This window comes from Alligator mississippiensis, chromosome 6 (genome assembly GCF_030867095.1).
Source record: "Alligator mississippiensis isolate rAllMis1 chromosome 6, rAllMis1, whole genome shotgun sequence".
Taxonomy (NCBI): Eukaryota; Metazoa; Chordata; order Crocodylia; family Alligatoridae; genus Alligator; species Alligator mississippiensis.
In genome coordinates this window covers 89,969,995-89,995,718 of record NC_081829.1, presented here as the reverse complement: position 1 = coordinate 89,995,718, position 25,724 = coordinate 89,969,995, and the positions used below count along the sequence as shown (strand labels likewise).

The window sequence follows — 25,724 nt, the reverse complement described above, 5'->3', positions numbered from 1 at the left end:
GGGGCAAGCAGTAGCAGAGCTACCACTGAACTGCATACCCAAATTCATTTTTGTTACGGTATAATAGGTATTGGGCACTCCTTGTTCACAAACTTAAGATTTATGTCCATGATTCTGAAAAACTTCTTCCCTACATCTCTTTGCCACACCAGAATATGTATTTCCACCTCTAGTAACTGAGGATAATAGTGGGACACCATCTTCCATAGGAAAAATTCTGTAGTTAGCAAGCTAGCATTTATAGAGCTGCACGGAAGTTGTTCTTTGACACCACTCCATTTTGCACGCCAGAATCCCTCTTATATTATTCTGTGTATTTCAAGGTTTATTTTGCATTGCAGTTAAACTGGAAATAAAAAGAAACCATGAACAAGTTATGGCAATTAAAGAAGAGTTGAGGGAAGCAAAAATACAATTAGAAACTAAGGTACAGTAATAATGTTCATTATATTTAGTATATTAATTGCTGCTTTTGGGATAGCATCTTAATGAAATGATTCATGAACATTTTGAAGCAGCGAACTTCATACTAGTTTACAGACTAATTACTGCAATATTTGTTTAACGAATGTCTTTGTATGCTTAGCATCATTTTACCTGAGCTCTTTACAAGATCAAAGATGCATCATTCAATTCCCAAACCAAGAAGGATCACGTCAGGCTGCTTCCTAAACTTGCTTCAGCAGCACTTGTCTTTGGGGACAGGGGTTGCATGAGGGATCTGCAATTTGGAACATGCCCATAGAGTTCAGCTGGAAGCATGAAATGTATACGCATGGGAACATCAGTGGCCACTTCTCAGTCGCATCTTATTTTTCCACTCACAAATACCTTTATCCTGTGCACACAGAAATACACCTAAAGACTCCTAGCACTAACTTGAGTGAGCCTTTGATCATACCATAAGCTTTCCCATCTCATCCCCGTGTCAACAGTTCTACTTGGCTGCATGTTATATAACATGTACTTGCACTCACCTTTCAGGCTTGCTCTGTAAAGAGCATTGCTTATCAGTACATTTCCTTATTCTCAGGTTTTATTAATTTTTTGTATAGCAACTGTGGAGCCTTATTTTGAGACAAATCCTTTAATTTTGTACTCTCAGCTTTCCTAGTACAAATAATTGCAAGTGTAAATGATTTAGACCCACTTATTTCTCCCTGCACATAATGTCTAAATGGCAATAAGTGTGCTCTGGAATATATTCAGTCACAAAATGTGGGTGAATAAAGGACTGACCAAGTCTCCTTTTAAAGTCAGATTTGTCAGATCCCTAGGGTATTCCGACATTACAGAAACGCTTTAAAGATAAATCTTGCAACCTTCTGGATTACATTTAGTCCTTTAATTTTTTACTACCAGACTCCTAATTTTATCAATAGTTACTATGTTATTTGTTTAGTTGATTAAAGCAATGAAACAGGTGTTCTAAGGGCTCTAGGGGTAATTTGCATCCCTCCAAGCAAACTGGGCTCCTATGTGATCTGTTAACAAATATACGCACTATATAAAAGCATTGAAACATCATTGTGATGAATAGATAGAAAGATGTGTTAGAGTAAAAGAGAATCTACAAAACTGTTTGGATGTATTAACAAAGCAGAACCCCAATGCTGCTAACCAGTATGGTTTCATGCAACTTCATGCACATCAAGAGTCCCACTGAAGTCAGCAAAAATACGCTATATGAAGAATCAGGGCCCAGGGTAGATCAACAACAGGAACCAGTCTGGAGTCAACTCAAAGAGGGAATGGGTGATATTTGTTAGGTAAATTCCTATATGGCCCTGCTCATAAAATTAATTTATGAAAACTACCATTTTATTTGTATACCACTGACTTAGTATTAACTCATTGTGATTTATAGCAGGTTTGTGTGGTAGGTATAGGAGGTCCCAAGAGGAGAATCATTATGGTACATGACTAATGGGAAAAGCTAGAGAAGCATTCTTAATCAAATCTTTTATCTTTTATCCACCAGAATTAATTATATTCTTACCAGTATCCACAAAAAAATATTACAATTCCAGTTTAGTTTGACATTGATTCATTTATCAAAAGGAAATGATACGAAGAATAAGGAAAATATGAAAATTCATTATTTCAATCAGATCACACTTAGATTTAAAGATTATATATTGACTACCAAGATTATTTATATTGTAATTTATTTTTCAAATATAAAATGAAATTTATTCTACAAAGCTCAAAATGTACTGACTGTAATGAATATAATCCAAGTACTACTACTTAATACTGTAAAAATAAATGACTCCTCCAAATTTCTGCATATCTCCTTTTTAATCTCACACACACTGGGTTAAAGCCTGAGTATATGAGCGTTAGAGTTCAAAAGTGTTTTGACATCTATTTCACAGAGACTGCTTGTGGTCAGTCGAACGCTCCCAGGAAATATTAATTTTTTTCTGTTGAGTAAAAAACCAACCAGCATGTAATTAGAACTTGAATTATAGCTTTTTCCCTTTCATGGCTCAATGTTTTTCTTTAAAAATTCTATTGCTAAGGCATAGATTACTTAGGTATTTTGGGGACAGGTGTACTATAGTTCAGCTGGTTATGCTCCATAGAATAAATGCAGAAGCACACGTTCACTAACTGCTTTAAATTATGTAACAAATACATGATCCTTGAGCAGTGAGCTACCTGGCTAATGCTCACCATGTCAAACGTACTTCCCAACCCCTCTCACTTTGCCCTAGCTTAATTTCTTTTGAATCTCCTCCCATCATGTCCCATTTGGCATGTCATCTTGCCTGTGCTCCTTTTCAACTTGCCTCTTTTGTTTCCACATCTTGTTAATTCTTCTTTTATAATATCACTAATTTCTAGCCTTGCCTTTCTCACCATACCACTTAAAATTCTCTCTGTTTCCCCCCTTGACTACTGCCATCCCATCTTCTCTTGAGTTTCCTAACACCTATTGTACTCCTTTCATGTTTGGTCAAAACACTGCTGCCAAGATCACTTTCCTTATTTATATATATTTTTTATCATTACACTCTCTCTTCCAATCCCTCCACTCCACTAGCTCCACTTCACCACCACCATATCAAACACAAGCTTATTGATGGCCCTTAAAAAATTCACCTGTACCTAACTTACATGCTGATGTTTATTATTACATCATCTATCCTAAACTAGCCTACCAATCTGGCTGTGCTGGATAGCCTGGAATAATTCTTCAAGTAGACATGGAAATGGGTTGAACAGCCTCCCTCCTTTGAGATCGACTATTGTTTACAAATTAAATCTATAAATAAAAATGTACGCAGAAGGAAGCTTTGGATGTGGTTTTATGGCAGACTGTCTTGTGCCCATACACTGATCCTCCATTCCTCTTCCCCAGCTGATAGTTATCACTGTCATACTGAGAAAAATATTTATGAGAACATCAAGTCTCTACTTCACTCCTCTATGCTAGGAGTGAGGCTGCAAAGTAATAGCTGGCATAAATAGTTATCTAAGTCTAACCTCAGCCATTCAGAAAAGACTTTAATAATTTTGGACCTATGCATTTTTTTTTTTGTTATTCCATGCTTGACTTGATACCTGGGGTCAGATGGTATAAGACTCAACCCTATATTACATTGTCTAAAAAATTTCTATTAGAGTCCACCGATATATTAGTTGTATATCAGATCGGCACCGATAAAGGGAAAATTAACATTATCAACCATTGACTTCGTTTGGTCAGTGTAGTTGATCATTTCACTGATACATGCCACGTGTATGCATGAACCCACAGCATGCGCACGGCCAGGAATACAGCCGGGCAGCTTGGATAGCAGAGTCCTGCCGGTAAGTCTGTGGGGAGCAAGGGGCATCGGGTGGGGGATAGATCGAGGCCCCCAGTGTGAGGGAGGGAGTGGGGCAGGGACAGGCACTGTCCAGCCAGGGCGGTGAATGCAACCCCGGGGCCAGGACTGGGATGGAGCCGCGAGAAGCTTGTCCAGAGGGTGCAGGGAATGGTGGGGATGGATCTCCGCCACTGCGCATACCCCCCAAGGGAGGCATAGAGGGCATATGTTCCCCCAATTTGTGTGTGGGGTGAGGGCAGGCTGCCTGCTGCAGGCTCAGGGCTAGGGGCTTTGCTAGCCTCTTCCAAGAAGGGGGGCTGGGCCAGGGCTGAGCTTAGGGCAGGCTCAGACACATGGGGCAGGCGGCGGTGCTGGGAGGGGTGGCTACGAGGAATTCTGGGGTAACTATAGCTCCCGAATACACCCGCACAGGGCTACTGAGGGAAAGGCAGCAGAATGGAATGCCCCAAACAGGGGCAGTACTGGGGGGAGGGGGTTGTGGGGCTATAGCCACCTCAAAATTCCCCATACCCCCCCATAGCCACCCCTCCCAGCACCTCCACTGCTGCCTACCCCATGCAGCTGAGCCCACCCCACCCCTGCCTGCCCTGGTCCAGCTAGCCTGCTCCCCCCACACCTCAACTGGGAAGAGGCCGGTCAGTGCAGCACCTGGCCCTGAGCCTGCATCAGGCAGCACACCCTTGCCCTGCACACAAAATTGGGGGGGGGGCATGCCCCCCCAGGGGTGCACACAGCAGGGGGGGAGCCACCTCCTCTCCTCACTCCCCACTCTGCCTGGATGAACTGTTCATTAGTCCATCCCACTCCTGGCCCTGGGGTTGCATTCACTGCCCTGGCTGTGCAGCACCTGCCCTGCCCTACTCCCTTCTTCACTGTGGGGGCCTCAATCTGCTCCACCCTATGCCCTTTTCCACCCCCCTCACCAACTTACTGGCAGTACACTGCTCTCCAGGCTGCCGGGCTGCATTTCTGTACATCGGTTATCAAATCAGTATTGGCCGATATGGCTGGTTAATAATCAGTCATTGGTATCAGCCAAGAACATCTTTATTGGTGGACCCCTACTTTTTTATATATGCTCAATCAAGCCATTTGTAACAGACTTTTCATCTAAGTTAGCCAGTGTTATGGACTTCTCTCTAGATGCAGACAGCAGCACTGAATGCAGCTTTTAAAGAGGGTTTACTTGTCCAAAGAATCATGTGTGGATTGTAGGCTTATGAGAAGGTACCATAAGCTTCCATGGTCAAGCAGCTATGTTTTAGCAGACTATATCTGAACAGAATTAAGGGTCTTTATGTGCAAGACTTTGCAATCAAGCTATATTTATATTCTTTTGTTCTCTTTGAAGGTTCAGCATCTGTCAGAAAAGCTCTTCTACTTAGAGCTTTTGAAGAAACGTGAAGACAGCATTGAAAAACAGAAAGTGGAACTTGTGAATCAAAAGAGTATTCTTCTGAACATCCTTGTAGGTTTCCAGCTACAGTACTTAGAACAATTCAGTTCTACAAAAATTTATGACTGCACTCACATTTAAATTGTGAAAAAATATATCAATTAGATACAAAAATAGGAATTATTACCATTTTGCTTTGGTCCTAATAAATTAAAGCCTCAAAGAAATGCATTTTCTAACTCCAAACTTAAATACTGTAGATAAAACACATCTTGGAAAAATCACCACAGCTCAATCAGCAGTCTTAATTTCAGTTTCCTAATTTCTGCTGGTTGTTGACCAAAGTCTTATTTTCACATATGATCTCTTTTCTTAAAGACAAATGGCAAAAGCCCTTGAGATGGCCTGGATTGCCCAATTCCACAGCTGAATCTGTGGGAGAGACTTGGGTTGCAGGGGTACAGGGAGCTAGGGAGCACCCTTGAGAAGCTTCCTCCCTAATGATTTTAAGAGAGGTACTAGGCTTTCCTTCCAGTCAAAGAATAGGCTTGCAGGACATACCCCTATATCCTGCAGATCTCTTGGGATCTGTATTCATTCTTCCAACTTCAGTAGGAGGCCAGGACCATTCTCAAGAAACATGGATCCTCCACATAGTCTGTACCCTTAGCAGTATCTATACCAGTGGGGGCCAACCTTTTTGGCAGGCGTGCCACAATTAGCCCCACGCCTTCTGAAGAGCAACTCTGATCCCTTTCTCTGTTGCTCAGCTTTCTGCTTCCTGCCTTGTGCTCCCTACCTGATCTGTTGCTCTGTTTTCTGCTCCCTGGCATATCGGCCACAGGGCTGCCTCTCTCCTCTCCAGTCTGCTGCATCCCACACAGAAAGGCTGCCTGTGTCTCTTGTGGCACCCACGCTGCAGTCTGGTCACCCCTATCTATAGAACGGAGTTACCAAAGCCCCCTCTGTGCATGTCTTGGAGCATCTCACCCAAAGTGAGCTCTGTTGAAGGTAACACAGTGTAAATCAATCATGCGATTCCTTTGTAAAAAAAAACCCAGCAGACTTTGGGCCACCATATTACCTCAACGCAATGGTTCTTAACCTTCTTAGACTCAAGGCAGCCCTCAACAGAAACAAGGCAATCTCCATAACTTTTCTTAATTCAGGAGCATCCTGTTTCAAAACCTAACTTAATTACTGCAGTTCTTAACTCTTTGCAGAGGGGCTGGGCACTGGAAGAAGAGGAACAGCCGGGCAGACACCGATTCTCTGCTTAACTACGTATCTCTTCACATTTTGTAACACCTTTCAAAGGGTCTTGCAGCACCCCTAAATGCCCTGACATCCTGGTTTGGGATCATTGCCCTAACAGTTCACTCATCCCCTAGCCTGCCCTTCTTCCCTGCACACATGCCTACACGACATGACTCCCCTTATTTTTTTAAAACGTGGCATTTCATTTGGAACATTAAAAAAAATTCACAGTGCCTACACTTAAAATCTTTTCACACTTGCCTTTATGAGTAGTGCAGCATCCCAGGTATTCCTTATATTCAGTGAGGGAGAGAGAATAGGAAATACCATAATATCACGGTAATCTTTTTTAGCTGTAAAAGCAAAATTGCTGTCTCTTGATGGAATGTGAATTTGCGATCTGTTCGGCCCATCCAGGTTTGATACAGAAGTTATCTTGTTTTAGAGGTAAATCAATTTTGTTTAATTTAGTATTAAGTGTTTTGAATTGATTTAATTTTGGCAATGACTATATGGATGTGTTTTTCTATAAATGGAATAGTTTTTCTTTAAAACCAATTTCAGAAGGTGCTGAGAGAACTCATCTTCCACTGGCTTGAGCAAGGGCCCACTTTCTTGGACTGTCTTCTGGAAGTTAGGTAGGCCACTGGCCTTTTCCTGGCCTTCTGCAAAAAGAGTTTCACCCTTAATGAGTAATTTAAAAAAAAAGAAAGAATGGCCACATTGTGCCATTGATTTTTAAGCAGAACTCCCTATTGATTTCAATACAGAGCTCTTTGTACAAATTGTTGGCATAATAGGGCTTGTAGCACTGCTTGTATATAAAGAATATGCTTCTCATTTTGTCACAAAATCAAATGGTAGGGTTTATGCAAAAGCAAGAATGATGGAGATGGAGACCATTTTCCTTTTTGTAGAGGTCAGAAGAATAGAATGCATGCTGGTTTTTTATTCATGGATTCATAGATCATTAGGGGCTGGAAGGGACCTGGTAGATCATTGGGTCCAGCCCCCCTGCACTAGGCAGGAAAAGACAACTGGGGTCAAGTGACCCCAGCAAGGTGACTGTCCAATCTCCTTTGAAGATTTCCAGGGTAGGTGACTACACAACCACTGGAGGGAGCTTATTCAATTTAAGGAAATAAGTTTTTTTAATTTCAGACTGATTATTTTAATAAAAATTTCTGTGTTTTCTCTTTATGTTAAATCATTTTTCATTTTTAGACTGATACAAAGAGAAAAATGACTGAAGAAGAGAGGAATTTTATGACGGAAATAACAGAGTTTAACAATGAGTATGGATTAACAAGTAACAGAGACATCTTGATTAAAAAAAAGGTCAAGACTGAAATACATGATTTGGAAAACGAAGAAAATATTTTGAAAGATGGTATGTCATCAAGTTGCAACTCTTCCCTGAGGCCCCAGTCCCACGTTGTCACAGCCCCCTGATCCCAGCCCCATCCCATCTGTCTGGCTAATGTGCCCTGCCCACAGGGGGTCCCAGGAGACCCTGCCCACCCACTTCATCCAGCACCCCCAGTGGTGGGTGTGGGACGGAGGGGCCCAGGGCCATATAGGATCAGTTGCTTCCCCCCACCCCCAGCCAAGTCAACAGTCCCCCTGCCCCCAACAGCTCACCAGAACCCCTCCAGTGGCCTCCATCCCAAATATGTGTCCACCTACCCTTGGGCTAGACTGTGAGACAATGATCTGCCCTGCAGCAGCCCAGGAGGGAGATTCTGATTCAGCCATGTCTCAGAGTACTTGTATTGGCCAGCACATTAAAGGATAGAGTCAAAGATCTTCCCATTTCCCACCCCATTCAGCCCTTTCCTGTCCATAGTGCTATTTTGACAGCAACAGGTCTGTACAACCTACCTCCGGTCCTGAATTGCCACCTGTGATGTTGCAGCCAGAAAGAGTCATAAAGGGGTACCCCCTTGGACTGCCATACAAACCAAGATCTTACAAATCCTTCTAACTTCCAGGGGAATTAAATGTACAAACACTTTGTAGGCCTAGTCTCTTACAGTGAGATTGAAAAGGATCATATGACCTTGTTAAAACATATAATTTATAATAGCAGATACTCTAACCACTTCTTTCCTTTTATGTCTTCTTGCTGACTGGGCAGTTAATTTTCATGGCATACAGGAACATGCACATAACCCATATCTCTCCTTTCTTATGTATTAAACCAAGGGCTACTTGAACAGATTCAGTTCTCACTTTCCCAGAAAAAGATGGCTCACACTCATGGCAATTAAATCCAGTGGTCTGGCAACATTAATGGCCAAAACAGTAAAAAATGAATCTCTGAGGATAACCCGATTTAAAAAACTTCATTCATCATACAACCGACCCTCGTATTTCCTGACTGCTGTTTACAGGTCACAGTAATAGGGTTGTCCATTTTAGTTTCCACTTCTTACTTCTTCAGCTTTTGATCAAAGTGACTCCAGCTTTGACATAGCTAATTAGGAGAATGCTGTCTCCGCTAGTTGGCAGCTATTGTATCTAGTGATTAACAGAAATCAGTGAGGACATTTTCCCCCAAAAAAACAGAGAACCTATTTTTATTTAACACTTTCCTCTAATTCTAGCCTATTCTAATACTATGCCTTGCCACGTGTGTGACTGTGCTTTTTAAACTACATTGTGTCTAGCACCAATTACACTGTCAGCAACAAAAGCAGTAATATGTAAGTAGAAATAATAATTCAGGAATATTATATTCCTTACCGAGTGTCATCAAAATATATGCCTTAAACGTCCATGACACTAACTACAAATCCTTACATTGGCATGGTTAGGCCTCTGAAAAAGCATTTGTCCAATTTAAGTGCACAGGTCATCCTCCTAAATAATATGAGTAACACTTCAAAATAAAATATACGAAACTAATTTTTATTCAATCAACAAACTGTGGCTTATTTTATGAATGCTAAAAATAAGTTTCTTTTAAAACTAATGAATACATAATACCATATGTAATTTCTTGTAAATTGGGTTCTATAAGACTAATTGTAATTTTATTCTTAATGTCCTTTTCAAATATCTGAAGGCAGTTAGAAATAGTTAAAGAGTATTTAAGATTACATCATGAAGATTAAAACTGTAATACATTTTAATTTAAAATATAATTATTTCCCCTTAGAAATGGAGTCAGTGGAACATAAAAATGTTCAGTTAAATGCACTCCAGCTGCAGAAGAATGAATTAAAGCAGGATTTATTTACTCTTCAAAGCAAACTCAAAGGTATTCATGTGTTTGATAATCACTTGTTATGATAATTATTTTTGGTTTGATAAATACATTTGACAAATGATTTCTGTCAGGTTATTTTTCTCAACAGATTAGAGTAAGTCACAGAAGTAAGATTTTTGTATTCTTGTTTTATAGCCTAATTAGTCATTTTAAAGTATGGCTACAACAAATACCGAGTTGTGATGAGATTTATACTTCTGTCACTGATACAGAGCGTATAGGGGATTTTCTGAATTTTATTCCCATAAATATGAAAAATGAACTCCTACTTTTGCAGATAAAATAAATATATACATTTAAAACTTAGCACATTAAAACGAAAATCAACCGATACATTCTTTCAAAAAGCCCATTAGGAATCTGTAATCAAAGTAAATCCTCCAAGTACTCCATACCAAATATTTATCTACAACATTTAACAAGCAATAAAACACTGAGGGTGCTGGTCTGAAAACTGAACAACTAAGAAATGGAGGCTATCATGGGCCAATCAGAAGATGAATGAGGATGATAATTCATGAAGGACCTTGAAAGCCAGGAGAAGTAGCTTATGGTGATGCAACAAACAAGCGGGAACCAAAAGAGGGATGCAAAAGGGGAGGCATGGCCAAAGTGATGGACTAGGACCGTGGGTCTCAACCTTTTTAGACTCAGGGCACCCATTGATAGACTTCAAGAACCTCTCAGAAAATGCCAACTTATTGTTCGCACTTGCTTTTTGATGACAGAAAAATAATAGAGTAATTCTTCTGTTGAACAAGACTCAGAAGGATCGCAACTGGTCAGAAGGTTTTTAACATTACAGATTCCTAGGTGAGATCTCTAGGTTTACCTCATGTGGCACCCTTGAAAGGATCTCAAAGCACCTCCGGATGCTACAAAGCCATGATGGAGAATCATTGGACTAAGAGAAAAATCTTCACAGCAGCTTTCTGAATTGATATAAGTGAGGCAGTATTACAGCTATCAAAGAAAGAGAAAAGAATAATTACAATGATAAAGAAGTGAAATAATTAATGAGCTGTGTGGCTGGATAGGAGAGACGTGTTATGGAGAAAGAACTGGCAAGACTTGGAGCCTGTAGGAGAATACTAGGAAAAACTCTTAGTCAAAGATGATGCCCAAGTTATGGGTCTGAAACAACAGACTGGATGGTGATAGCATTCACAGTGATTGAGGAAGAAAGTAAAACAGAGCATGAAACAGTAATGATTAAAAGCTTGACTTTAAACATCTTGAATCAGTGCTGACAAAACATTCATGAGCACAGGGCACAAAGACAGACCACAATTACAGTTTGGACAGAAGTAGGCAAGTCCAAAGCTAAGAGGTATATCTATGAGTTGTCAACATAGAGATAGTAATTGAATTTGTGTTTATATATGCGATTTCCCCGAGATAATATATATAGAGAAAAAAGGAGGATGCTAAGGAGAGAACCCTATGGAGCTAAGCAGAAAGATGGACTTGGAGAAGGAGCGGGGGGATTGAGGCAGATGCACTGAAAGGCAGCTGAAGATAAGAGGGAGAAAGGTAAAAACCTAGACAAGGACGGTATCATGGAAGCCAAGAGAACAAAAATTTTCAAAAACAATTACCACTGTCAACAGTGTCAAACTTGGTCAAGGAGGACGGAGATGGAGTACCAGTTCTAATATGCAACTTAAATAACATTATATTACATTATTTACAGAATACAAATATTCACTTTCATCAACTGTATAAAAATATTTTAAAAGTGATATAACTAACCAGATTGTTCATTTACTATTGTAAATAGCATATATTACAACCGTTGAGTGATGAAAAATTCAGGCCATAAGTTTTTCTTTATAAGGTTAAATATTGTAGCATACAGCTATTACAACCATCCTGTAGACTCTGCAATTGCCTGAAATGTTGCAATTACATGCCAGTTACAAATACAAATATTTGCATTTTAATTTTGTGTACTGTAATATTTTCATTTCCATAGCAGTTTACACTTTAATAACTTGTGAGTAAGAAAGGTAGGCTGCAGCTGAACAGAGATATTTACTATATCTTGGTCAAAACACTCACTTTATGTTTAGATGTTGAAGAACAAGTCAGAGAAGCTGAAGGTATCACACGATGTTTAGAAGCAGAAAGAATCAAAGTTGGTGAAAAACCTCAGACTGATACTGAGTGTTTAAGGTAATAATCATTACTTTTTAGAAAGTCTTAAAATTTGTCTTTCTAATTTTGAACCAGCCTGATCACATTGTGGAACTAGTACTGAGCCTGTTTGCCCATTCCTGCACAATATTCTTTTGAAGACAGACAAACTCATTCTAGTTTATGATGACAAATCCCATTATCCTTCTTTATGGCTCCCACTGAAATAAAAGGTCTTGATCTGAGTCAAGGAACCTACAATGCAACTTGGGTAAAAGAGCAAAAGTAATTTTTTAAGACACTTTTGCAACTTACTATCCTTGATCCATATGTGAGGGGGGCCAAGCCCTCAATTTACATCAAAGCTGTGGTGTCATGTGGTGCATTGACTAAATTCTCCTTCATTACCCAGTGCCATATTGGTTGCCAGTTAGCTCCACAACCTCTATCAGATGTCCAGGCTGTTCAACTTAACAGAACAGAATTGCAGTAACAGCACCTCTGCACCAGTTGTGCAGGGCAGTAGGGAGATCAAGTTCACACAAATGCATGCTTGCTAAATCCTTTCCATGTTCCACAACTGGCCTGTCCATAGTGTGGCCTTCTTTTAATGAAGCTAATGCTTCATGCACAGCTGCACCCCTGTTTCTCTAAGAACAGACTTTCCTTGACTTGGGGGTCATGATTGACTTGGAGGTCATGATTGACCACAAGATGAACATGAGCCAGCAATGTGATACTGCTGCTAGTAGAGCAAGCAAATGCTTGCTTGCATCCACAGATGCTTCTCAAGTAAATCCCAGGACATCATCCTCCCATTGTATTCGGCCTTGGTGAGGCCACAGCTGGAGTACTGCATCCAGTTTTGGGCTCCACAACTCAAACAGGATGTGGAGAAGCTCGAGAGAGTGCAGAGGAGATCCATGCACATGATCAGAGGTCAGGAAAGCAGACCTTATGAAGAGAGGCTGAGAGCTATGGGACTCTTCAGCCTGGAAAAGCACAGGCTCAGGGATGATCTGGTGGCCACCTATAAGTTGATCGGGGTGCTCACCAGGATCTGGGGGAACATCTGTTCACCGGAGCACCCCAAGGGATGACAAGGTTTAACGGTCACAAACTCCTCCATGACTGTTTCAGGCTGGACATAGGGAAGAACTTCTTTACTGTCTGAACCCCCAAGGTTTGGAATAGACTGCCGCCGGAGGTGGTTCAAGCACCCACTTTGAACGCCTTCAAGAGACATCTGGATGTTTATCTTGCTGGGATCCTATGACCCCTGCTGACTTCCTGCCCTGGGGCACGGTCCTGGATTCAATGATCTTCCGAGGTCCTTTTCAGCCCGAATGTCTATGAAATCTATGAAGTCAGAGCTGTACAGACAAGAAATGATATTAACTCTTAATGTGAGACTGCCCCAGCATGTTCTAACTTTAATACCACTTTACAGTCCATAAATTTATTAGGGTCTACATATAATGTGCAACTCCACCCCAAGACTAACCCACCTGGAACATTTTCCCAAACTTGATGACAACCACAGAGATCAAGCTAAATAGATACTCATCAGAAGGTGCAGTGATTTCCCACTAGGAGCCAATATGAAATATCAAGGACCCAAACTCATAAAACAGAAAGCACGGTAGGAGAGGGAATCAGACAGTTGTGGGGAAAGCTGAGGGGTGGGAAGTATAGAATAGAAAGACAGACAGAAATTCGAAGGTGTCACGAAGATGCTATTGCAGCGTGCAGATACCTAAACATAACATTCCATATTTTTATTACATACAGATCTTAATGCTACATTTTGAGGTAGAAACCACAATAAAATAATAGACACATGTTGCAACCCTGTTTTCTTTTCTGTGGCCTGCTCCATGAAATTCTTCTTGGATGTGTCTAAGTTTTTACCAGGCAGAGGAAAAGACCTCTTGCCATTAAGAGCCAGTCCAAAATTTTTCCCCATGTAAATATTTAATGAGGGGGAAACAAAACAAAAAACCATTTGTTGTCAATTGCTGTATTTAAATTTTTGAGTTTTTTGTGAAAACCAAAATATTTTGGCTGAAATATTTTAACAACAGATGATATCTTGCATAGAAAACAGAACGTTTTTATGAAAAATTCATTAGGTTGAAAACCCCATTTTCTATCAAACAAAACTTTTGACAGGAAACGATCAATTGGACCCATTCCAAGGCTTTTTCAACCCCTTATACAGAGCTGAGATATGGTCAAAATTCCCTCTGAATAAAATTTAATTAGCCTGCATTTCTGCACACACTGGCAAAATTCCCAGTGTTCAACATATATATAGAAGACAAAATGTAAATAATAGCTGCAGCTGCTGGTCCATAAGGTGATGTTTTTATAATTCTCTTCTGCATTATTCATTCCATGTGGATAAATTAGCTAGTGTGATATATGAAGTTGTCACCTTCTGAATAGCATACTTCTCAGAGTTTACTGCTGAAATATCAGTTAATATCAAATCGGCATAAGAAGCTTGCTAAAGAAGATTGTGTCTAAAGTAAAGTACTAGCACGAATTAGGATTACGTTCAATCCCCTACCTCTGCCAGTGACTCACTTCAACACCCCAGGCAAGTCATTTATCCTACCTGTGCTACCTTTATACCCAATTTTACAATTTAGGAAATTAACTCATGAGGGATTTAGTGCGCTTTGCTCACTATTTGTAAAGTCGTTTGGCAGCTTTGGAGGAAAGGGATTGGAGAAGATAAAGCATACTAGTCTTCACAGATACTGAACCATCAAGCTTAACATGGAAGTCAAATCAATAGGAAATAAGGCTAGGTATGTTGGTGAATTGTTTTTTTTTTTTAATTTTATGTTATAGGTAAGCTTGCATTAGTTATAGGGTGCATAGAACTTACAGTGCTGTGACTAATAAAAACTGAACATTCAATAACACATAACTAGACTTAAAAAACTACTATGATCACAAAAAATCTGTTTTAGCACTTCACACACTGGCAGCCAAAATTCAGAGGACAGTTTAAAATAGCCCATAATTGTCTCAGTTAGTTTCTTTTCACCTTTTTTCTTTCTGGCCCTAGTGACTCAGACACTCTTAGACTCCTGTACCCTTAATGATACATTTCTTACAGCTGTTCACATCACCCGCTGAGCTAAAAGAGCATAAGGGAATCCAAGATTATTTAATTTACATGCCATTTAATATTAAATTATGGGGTAAAATCATGGAGAGTGTAGAGAAAAGGCAGCTAATAAGTATAATCACAACATCTTATACTTTCTCAGCCTCACCTCTGAATGAGTCATTTAACAATAAATACAAAATCGGAAAGGAATAGACGTTGGCTCGTAACTTGAGCCAAGAGTCACCATTCATTAAAATACCTTTCATTACTTTGCTTCATATTCTATAGCTGTATGTTCAACAAGAAACATTTTCTGGCCTTTCCTTCAAAGTGATAAGCTACATTACATTAAACAGCTCTTAATGCTGAGTGAAAGAGGCAGTACGTCAATACATCTGACACAAGGCTGACTCAGCAAGAAAATAAATGCACTTCCACATTTGTTTAAGACTTGACTAAAACCTGGTATTTTGGTTGTTATTGGTATTTTCCTTATAAATTGAACAATTAAAATATATTATATAGGAAATATTTTAGTATAAAATCTGATAAACAATTAACAAAGCAAAAAATATAGCAAGTAACAAAGCAACTTAGCTCAGTTTTGAAATTTAACTTTTATGTATTCCTAGTAAAAGATTTCTATGTTGCTTGAAAGCAAAATCCACTTAAGGGACATTCAACCACAGTGGTACTTTACAGGCGGCAGCCTATTCTTTTCCCCCAAAACACAGCACGTTAAACTTACTACACTAGTAGTTCTGTATAATTTTCTACTGAAATGTTTTATAATGGGGACATGATTTTGTATATATAAAAATGGAGTTGATTTTTAGGTCCTGAACACACAATTAGACCCACAGGTCACATCTGGACAAGAGAGCAAGCGCCTGTTGTGGCATCTCAAAGCAGTTTGAGATGCCACAGGAGGCACACCGCAAATGAAAAAATGTTCACCACGCTGCAAATATACAGCGCAGACTCTAAGTAAATCAGGAAATCCCAGTATCAAAAGAAAACACGCTGGAAAGAAGTGGTGCAGAAGTATGCCCCGAAGCAACTGGAGGCTGGGTCCTCCAAAGAGACACTTTAGCTCCCGGCCAGAGCGTCTCTATGCCTGCCGCATGCCCCTGCTGCTCCAGCATGCTGCCTGTGTGCTGGAGGAAAGAGAATCAGGGCAAGGCTGGCAGCACTGACCCAGAGCCAGGTAAGCAGGATTGTGGGGGTGGGGGTACTGTGTGGGTGGGAGACTCTGTGGGAGGGGTGGGTCCCCTGCCCACCTCCCCATGGCACACAGCCTCCCCTGCCCCGCACCTGCCCAGCAGCAGCAGCCCGCAGCAGGCTCCTGTGTTGCTCATGAACTGTTGTAGGCAAAGTCCCCCAGCAGTTCACAGTGCCCTGAGACCCAGGGGCTACACGTGGCACATGGAGCCAACCCACCCCACTGGCATGCACCTCCGAACAGGACCGGGCTGGTTCCTGACACCACTTGGGGCTCCTGGCACTACAGGCAGGAGCCTCACATCATTGGGCCGGGTTGGCTCCTACCTCCATGGGCTTCACATGCCATCAGGCTGGGCCAGCTCCTGCCTCCATGGACCCACCCCAGGCCCGATGGTACGCAAGGCAAATGGAGGCAGAAGCCAATGCAGCCTGGTACCACGAGACCCCTACCTGCAATGTCGGGAGCCCCGGGTGGTGGCAGGAGCTGGCCCAATCCTGTTTGAAGGAGCATGCCAGTGGGCTGGGCTGGCTCCGTATGCCACATGTAGCCCCCAGGTCTGAGATGGCACCACATGCTGCCTGGGGACTCTGCCTGCAGTGGGCCATGCATGCCCTGAAGGCCCACTGCTCGCTGCTGGGGGGGGAGGAATCGGAAGGCAGGGAACCCACCTCTCCCACACAGTCCCCCCATAAACCTCCCCCACACTCCCACCAACAACACCCCCACATCTCCCAAGCCCCACACCCCCCACAAACCTCACCCCCACCCAACCCCCTCCAAACCCCCCTGCCCCTTCCCCACTCCTCCAAACCCCACATCCCCCCACAAATCTTACAACCTGTGTGCCCAGCCACCAGACGGGACAGGACCTGCTTGTGGGAGCCATGGCTGCAGGGTCAACTGAAGATCCAGGAGGAGCTGGGCAGAGTCAGTTTGCCCCAAGTGGCACAATGTGCCCCACACCAAAGTGCATGTTCAGGCACGTGCTGGGGGCACAAATCTCCAGCACGAATTTGTGCTGCTACTATTTGAGCTGCTGCAAGTGCACATGCCTGCAGTTGAAGATGTGGCCACATAGGTCTGTCTGCCCTGCTGAAGTAAAATGACCAGTGCCAATGGGGGAAAAGGGGAATGCTTCTCAGTCATGTTAGCTTAAGCAGATTTGGTTATTTTCTGCAGAGAACCCTAAACAATTCTAACTCAGAATTCAAAAGTCACATTAGCTGGTCATTTTGAAGCCTAAGTGCTCTATAATACAGCTTCAAACATGTTAGCTTGGTTCCTAATGGGGATTTTCAATCATGTTAAAATAATTTGATTGAGTCAATATGATGGAAGAACAAATCATTGTTGCTTCTCAGGACAGAGGTATGGGAGCTTCACTTGAATACGTAGATCTGCCTGTGCAAAATTCATTGCAGGAATGGAACTTAGACACAATTATGGAATATTAAATATGTAGACCTTCCTATAAAATGGACAATAAAATAGACAAACATATGGACTAAGTACAGACAGTCACAAAGCCTAAGGCTGAATCGATTCAATCTTTGCAGGTTACTCTAAGCTACGTAGATTGAACCAATAAGTAAGTGAACAGACATTCACTTTTGATTCCGGAAATGTAGCCCATGCCAGAAGTCAGGAGGTGCTAAAGCATGCCTCCCTTTTTAGTTGAAGCAGACAGTTGAGCCAAAGCTAACCTGGCCACCCTGCAAGAGGGGTTTTGCAGGAGAGATGCAAAGCATCCTGGGGTGCTGGGGGACTATAAGTTAACTTGAATCGGGAGGGGATCTGGGACAGATGTTCAATAAACCTATTTAACCTAAATCAGTTAAGTTTGATTCTATAGGGCTAGACATTACACTTAAACTGTTCTTCTAAAAATGGAGTATAGTAATGGATTATCACCCCTAGAATTGTGTCTGTAACACATGAATAGAACACAAGTCTCTGATTCTTGAACTTATCAGTCATTAAAAAATACCTTGGAAGCAGGAAACACTCAACTATCTGTGGATTTGCCACAATCATATCTCTGATAAAGGGTGATCTGCCACCTGACTGCTACTATTACAGTTTATATATGCTTACTATTTACTTTCCATAAGTAATGTTTTATTTCTAAGCTTTTAAAATTTGTAAGATACCATGTATGTGCTATCTATCCATTAAATTGCACGTACAGGACATAGTGATCACCTATTTTGCATTATACTCACAAATTAATCTTCACTGGAATGATAGTGAACAGTCCAACCTTTTTCACAGTTTCTGATAACCTTTACATTATTTTGTGTTGCGGGGGGCAGAGAAGGGGTAAATAGATGGACACAGGGTTAACATGGCCTGCCACAAAAATATTTGTGCTGCTGCAAAGTTTATTAGTTTACTCCAGCCTAATTGGGGCACATGTGTAGACACCAAGACATTTACTATGGAGCTAATTAGTCAACTCCACAGTAAACATCTCATGTAGATGCACCCTATGAATTTCCCAAAGTTAGTAAGAGGTTGAAAAGTAGCAAAATAGAAAAAAAGGAAAGGGAAAAAGGAGGCATTATTTATTGTACTGTGCTTACTGGCAAAAAGGAAAAGAAAAATGAAGAGACAAAGCAATGAAAAATCTGATTTCACTTTAACATGTTTTCTGGGAAAAAAACATAAAAATGAAAACCCTCTTTAAACTCACTAACTGTGAAACAGTTTTTACAATTTTCTTTAGTTTTTATTAACTTTACTCAGAGTAAACAGTGACTCATATGGTTTCAAGGATTTGCACAATCCAAAAAATTTTATCATTACAGGGCCAATGCATCACGTTCTTTTCTATTTCTGTGGGTGTATACACACACACACACACACACACACACACACACACACACACACACATATATATAACTTTGGGAAAGTCATGTGTGTGTGTGTGTATACACACACATATAGATATATAACTTTGGGAAAGTCGTGTGTGTGTGTGTGTGTATACACACACACACACACACACATACATATTTATGTATATGTGTGTGTGTGTGTGTGTGTGTGTGTATTGCCTGTGAGGCAAAGACAGCTGTGATGTCATTGACTTAGGAGTGTTACTGCCAAAAAGAATATTTAAGTGGTTGAAAAATAATTTTCATTGCACAGCTTTTCTTCAAAATTTTGCATTAAAAAAGATTTTATTCTTTTCAATTTTTCTTTTTTTCATTCCTTCTCCCCTTTCAATTGTCTTTTTCCAATGTTTTCATTTTAACACTGAAAAAAGGAAAGAAGAAAAAGTAAAAATTGAAAGCTGAAGTAAAATCATATTTTTTTAGAAAAAGTAGAAACTTTAATTTGAAATAATGAAAAAAAAGCCAACATATCTATAGTATCCCAAAAGGAATTCTGGCAGAAGGTAGGGCAGGGCGGCACCTTAAAAACTAATCTATTCAGAAAGGCATAACCTTTTGCAAGTGACAGCCTCCTTTGTGAGATACTACGAGTATTGTCAGTTTTACACGATTTTTGACAATTACTAAAGCAGAGCTTCAGAAACATACATGTTCTGCTAGTCTAGAAACAACACTATAGTTATTCCAATTTGAATCTGCTACCCACATATCATTAAAAATCGGCATGCTGCATGCCTTGAAAAGTGACATTACTCTGTTGTATAAAATATCAGGTGCAAGAAAAAAAATGTTGCCTTACTTCCTACCCAAAGTACTAAATGCATCCTATGCACAGAAGTTCCTCTCTTCCCCTCATGTGTCCCTTCTGCTTCAAAGCAGCCTAAATACATAGGATGTATTTAGAATAAAGACAAATGACTTTAAATCAAGATCCCTATTTCAGTTATTTATTCTAAAATAGCAGCCCTAAAAGAGAATAGTAAGAAAGAAAAAGATCCTACGTATTTAGGTGTACACATCTGATTTACCTCCCAGCTGACCAGCAACTGCTCTCTACTTTTCTAATGAGAAAATTATAATAGAAAAAGTATATTAGTATATGATCTCTAACCGGTATGGTATCTTTATATGGTATTTGGCTTAGTTATAGTCTGTTTAATTATTTAGTCAGGTAAATATTATCCATCTTGTTTTACACTTTCATTTTAGAACTATATGTTGCCACACACTGAATCAGCTAGGAGAATTTTTAATTATAAGATGATTTGGATCAGGTTAGGACAGTTTCTAATTGAAATCAGTATTTCCTACACTGATCCATTATATAAGGGAATCTGGGAATAAACTGTCCCTTGGAAGGCTGAAGTGCTGTACAATTAAAGAGCTTAAAAACAGAAGTGAAACACATGAAGTCAGTTTACATTATTTTATGGATCAAGGTACTGTTTACTTGCCTAATTAAAAAAAAAAACCTAGCTTTGCTTCTTATGTTTTAGATTATAGGAAAAGAAACCTCATTACTGAAATCATGAAAAAGCAAATGACGCCTTCCTTCACATAAATCATACAAGAAATTTGTCCAGTAGAGCTGAACAAATGCTTCATATTAACAGCGGTTTGCCTAAGGCCACGATTCTGGTGGTTTTCAGAAAATATTTGCAATTTAACTTAATGTTAAATTTTATAAGTAGGAAATATTAATCTCTGGAGTAATATATGTTATGCAAAATGAGTTTTTTAATGACAATCTGCCCATTGATTTTCCAAGATTTTTTTATAGCAGTGCCTGGTAGACTATTATAGGTAGAACTCATCAGTGTTCCCATTATGACCTAAAGCATGGATTTACCAAAGGTAGATTACCAGACTAACCTGATAACTTCCTTTGCTAAGGTACCTTGTTAATTTTCTAAACAAGTACAATACAGTAAAGCTCCTCTACCTGGACTTTGATAAAATATTTGATGCAATGATATTCACGGAAATTATTAGTTAATGTAGGGAAAAATGTATAAAATGGGCAAAGAAGTGGCTAAAGAGGAAACAACAACAGTTAGCACTGGAAGGGCAAGTATGGGGCTAGAGCAGGGATGGGAAAATATGGCACACAGGCTGGATCTGGTCCATCAAAGGATTTTGTCCAGTTCACAGCAAGTCCCTCAACCCCACCTGGCCTAGGTGCAGAGGGCAGCCTAAGTCGTGGTGCATGCAGCCGGTCCCATTTCCCCTGGGTGTGCAGCAGAGCTTGGGTGGCGTGGCAGCTAGACTCACTTCCAGGCAGCCCCCACAGCAGCGGCTCCTTCCAGCTCCCGCTGCCAGTCTCCACTGCTGCCACCACTGGACCCAGTCCCATGGCCTGCACACTCCATCTGGTGCCCCTCCACCCAACACCTACCCCTGGGGGTACCAGATGGTGGGGGCAGGAGGAGTCTCTGTGGAGACCAGTTGGGGCCCGTGCAGGCAGGGCGCGTGGCCAGGCAGATGGAATGGGGCCACAGGTGGGCAGGGAGCAGTGGGCTGCCTGCGGTCACATCCCATCTGCCTGGCCGCTCGCCATGATGCGCGGGTCCTGGCCAGTCTCCATAGAGACCCTGGGATAGCTGGGCAGTGACAGTGCAGGGCCAGGGCTCAGGGCAGAGCTGCAATCTACTCTCTGCACACCTCTGCCCATGGAACCGGCATCTGTTGCAGGGGCGCGTGGGGAGCACATTGTGGCTCTGCCCCAACCCCCAGCTCCACACTGCCATTGCCCCACAATCCTGATCCCAGTCCTAGACCTGCCTGCCCATCTGGCTCCCAGATGCTGCTCCCCGACCACCCGTGGTCCCATCCCATCCACCTGGCCACTTAAAAGAGTTTTAGTGAGCTGTTGTAGGCATGGGGTGGAGGGGTGGGAGGTATGCTGATCCAGTGCGGCAGGGGGAAATGCTGACCTAGCCAGCAACAGCTCACCAAAACTCCTTAAATGGCCCTCAGGTCCAAATAGGTGCTCACCCCTGGGCTAGAAGGAGGTTATGCATGAAGTTCCTCAAGGACTGGTCTTAGCATCCAATTTGTTTCATATTTTAATTAATGACCTTGCCACTAAAAAAAATACAAACATGCTAATACAAATACAGTGGGATCATAATAACATATGGGAAGGACTGAGAACTATAACAGAAATGTGGTGAAATATTATAATAGAAAAGTACAAGGTCAGGCACTGAGGGACTACTAAAATGAATTTCTGTTACAATCTGAGAGCTCGTCAATTGGAAATAAGAGAGGAGAAAGAAGATTTGAGGATACTACATGATCCCAGGATGACTACAATACAGCAATGTGGCTGTGAAAACAGCAAATGCAATCATATGATATATATGGGGAGGTATTTCTAGTACAGACAGAAAAATATTAAGATCACAGCAGAGGGCAAGTGCCCTGAAATAGAGAGCTCAATTCCAGCTGCCTCTGTTCAAGAAAGACTAGTTCAAAATAGGACAGCTGCAGAGAAGCGTCCCTAGGATGATCAAGGGAAAGAACTTACTTGGTAGGTAGAGACCAACAGCTTAGCTAAGGAGACCAAAAATTAAAAACATACACAAAAACTGACCGGGTAAATTTTAGTGGTCCCCAGGCACTGACATCTATCTGTTTTGAAGTGTTTGATGCTTGTACATTTAACATTCTCCTGCAACCTCTTCTTTGTAAAAGAACTGGCAGCTAGCTACTAGGACACAAATTATAAAGGTTTTATAAAGGTCTTGGGAAGAAATCTACCTCCCTGCATAGAGAGTAAATTAATTGTAGTTAACTGTGTTTTTATATAACACGTCCCTTCACACAACCAAGATTTTAACCACTGATATAATAATGATATTAAATTAGAATATTGATAATATACTTACAATAATTATATTCTTAAATATGAAATTATTTCTGTGTCTAAATGCCTAAGTAATTTGCTAGGTTAACACTATGGGCTATATCCTCTTCTGGCTTAAACTGGTATGGCACCTCCGCAGTCAACAAAAAACTCTCTGAAAGGAAAAACTCATCCTATTAAACATTGCAAATATCCCTTTTTGTACTTTATGCTCATACATTTCCCTATTATAGCGTCACAAAAAGTTAAGCTATTCACTAGGGGTGTGCGAAGCAGGCCCTATTCAATTCGGATTTGGCCCGAATCAGGGAAAGCGATTCAATTCATTGATTCAGATCATTGTCCCTGATTTGATTTGACCAAATCCAAATTTGAAGATTCGATGCTGATTCAGAGAATCAGCGATTCAGACATAGACACAGCTTTAAGTGTTTTTTCTATGTACGAGGTGCCAGCATGGCTTGTAAACGCTGCGATGCTGGGGTGCGTGGAGCGTCCCACAGGAGTGCGGGGTGGGGGCCTCCACATGCTCCATGGCAAACCCAGAAGTGGGCCAAAAGTACCTCAGGTCCATTTGTGGGTCTGCTGGGGACCACGCAGGAGGCCTCCCCCGTGCCCCCCCCCCAGCTCAGTGATTCGCCGTGATGGGGTCCCAGGTCCCCCACCCCCGAGACCCAGGGGACACCAGCCGCTGAGCCAGGAGGGTGCGGAGGGGTCCCCCAACGTGCCCCCCAGTGGACCCAGAAGTAGACTGGAAATACTTCTGGTCCACTTCCAGGCCTAATGCCGAGCACTCTGGGGACCACCCCCTGCACTCCTGTGGAATGCTCCATTTGCCCCAACATCGCAGTGTTCACGAGCCACCTGCTACCTACAGGCATGTAGAAAAAACATTTAAAGCTGTGTCTATGTCCAAATTGCCAAATCTTTCTGAATCTCTCCAAATCGATTTGGAGAGATTAAATGGTCCTCTGATTCGATTCAGATTTGGAGATTCAGCCACTAAATTGAGCCAAATCTCCACCGAATTGAATCAGGGACCAAAGTTTCACACAGCCCTACTATTCACCAGCATGCAAAGGACTAGCATAAAGACACCATCGATCGGTCAAAATTCCTGTGATATAAATGGCACTAAGGTCTTGTCTTTGCTCTTAGCTAAGGGGTCAACTTCACTCAAAATATGCTGTAGGAAAAAGACTAACATACACAGGAGACAATCGTTTCTCCCTCCCCTCCCCACCCAAAATTCAAAAAACTTCTGTCACAGGATCACCCCAAGCATAACTACAAGTCAGTAACCTTTTTTCAGAAATTTTCCAGGACCTGAAGATATATATTTTTAAAGGAACTGCCCCCACTTTTCTAGATGCGTTCTAACTAATGCCTTATATATGAGAGAATCGGCACTTAGATTCTCAAGTGACAGAGACCTAAGCTACTTAATTTTACTTAAAGTATTTCTATCTCTTTTGATTTACATTTAATTCCCAAAGCTGTACATCTGAGTAGCCTGTTTACTTTTGTTACTGCTGATACAACACTCTGGTTCATCTTCTTGGTATTATTTACTATTACTATTAGATCGCTTCTTAATTTGTTTCCTCTAGTTCTGCTCCATCAAGCACGTGTTTTTTTTAATTTATTTGTTCAACCCAAGTGCATGACTTTACATTTTGAGATACTGGATTTCATTTGAGACTCATTCTTCCTCACCTTCAATCAATTTATAATATTCTGAACTTTATTGCCTTCAATTTTATCAACAACCATCTCTATTTAGCTGCCATCAGCAAATTACAGATACCCAAGGCATTTAATTTACAGTCATTTAAGTAAGTGTGATCCCAGTACTAAACTTGTCTCAATACCTTAGCTCCAATTGGACTCATGAGTATAAATCAGAAACCTGTATATTCTTTCCTCCAACCAGTATTTAATCCAGGTCACCATCATAAATACCCTAGTTTTTAGCCATTCTGATTAGCCACACCTCTGCAAATGCAATAAATGATAAAATCAAGGTAGATTCTCCATAACCACTTTTATTTTGGTTTTTGGGTACCTTTCTAGAGAACTATCAGACTAGTCACAAGCTGTATTTTCAGACCATGCTGGGCACTTCTCTGTACCCTGCTTTCCAAGAGGATAGCACTTTCACCCCCTTTTAACGTATTCTGATGTTTTTCCTAGAATTAAGTTAGGCATAAAATGGGAGTGAACAACAAAGAAGAAAGTAAGAAAAGCTGGGGAAAACATTCCATTAGCATCAACAAAATTTTAAAAAAGGTGGAAGCAATATGAAAGAGGAAGTGTCAATACCAATGATAATGCCTTTCTCTAATGGCAGAAGCAGCAATTGCTACAAAAGCAAGAAAAATAGTGCACTCTGGCTTCCAAGGCTAGGGACAGACATTACACATAAATCGGTTTAAGTGATCAGAAACTGATTTAAACCTGTAACAGAGTCAATGTTCAGTGCATGTAAACTAGTTGGAAAATGGCTGAAACTGGTTTGAGATAAACCTGGTTGAATGTAGTATCAGACATAACTGATTTGCGTCCAACCGGTCTATGCAATGTCTGTCCTAGACACCTTGCTAGTTTAAGTTAAATCAGACTCCTCCAGCATTGCAGCACACTCTCTGGGCTAGGCGGGGCTTTCTGCTCCACAGCAGAGCTGGCCCCTCCCCTCTGCTCCCTGGCTGCAG

General features: G+C 41.1%; 1 protein-coding gene across 1 annotated transcript in view; it reads left to right on the top strand.

Annotated features, from left to right (window-relative positions):
- The first annotated feature begins 345 nt into the window (after positions 1 to 345).
- CCDC172 (coiled-coil domain containing 172) overlaps positions 346 to 25,724 on the top strand; it is a 36,957-nt gene continuing 11,578 nt past the window's right edge. Inside the window, exons 1-5 of the mRNA XM_006262705.4 lie at positions 346 to 427; positions 5,191 to 5,307; positions 7,717 to 7,882; positions 9,653 to 9,754; positions 11,836 to 11,938. Coding sequence (XP_006262767.2) covers positions 377 to 427; positions 5,191 to 5,307; positions 7,717 to 7,882; positions 9,653 to 9,754; positions 11,836 to 11,938 — 539 coding nt within the window. The 5' untranslated portion in view covers positions 346 to 376. The remainder of the gene's footprint in view (positions 428 to 5,190; positions 5,308 to 7,716; positions 7,883 to 9,652; positions 9,755 to 11,835; positions 11,939 to 25,724) is intronic.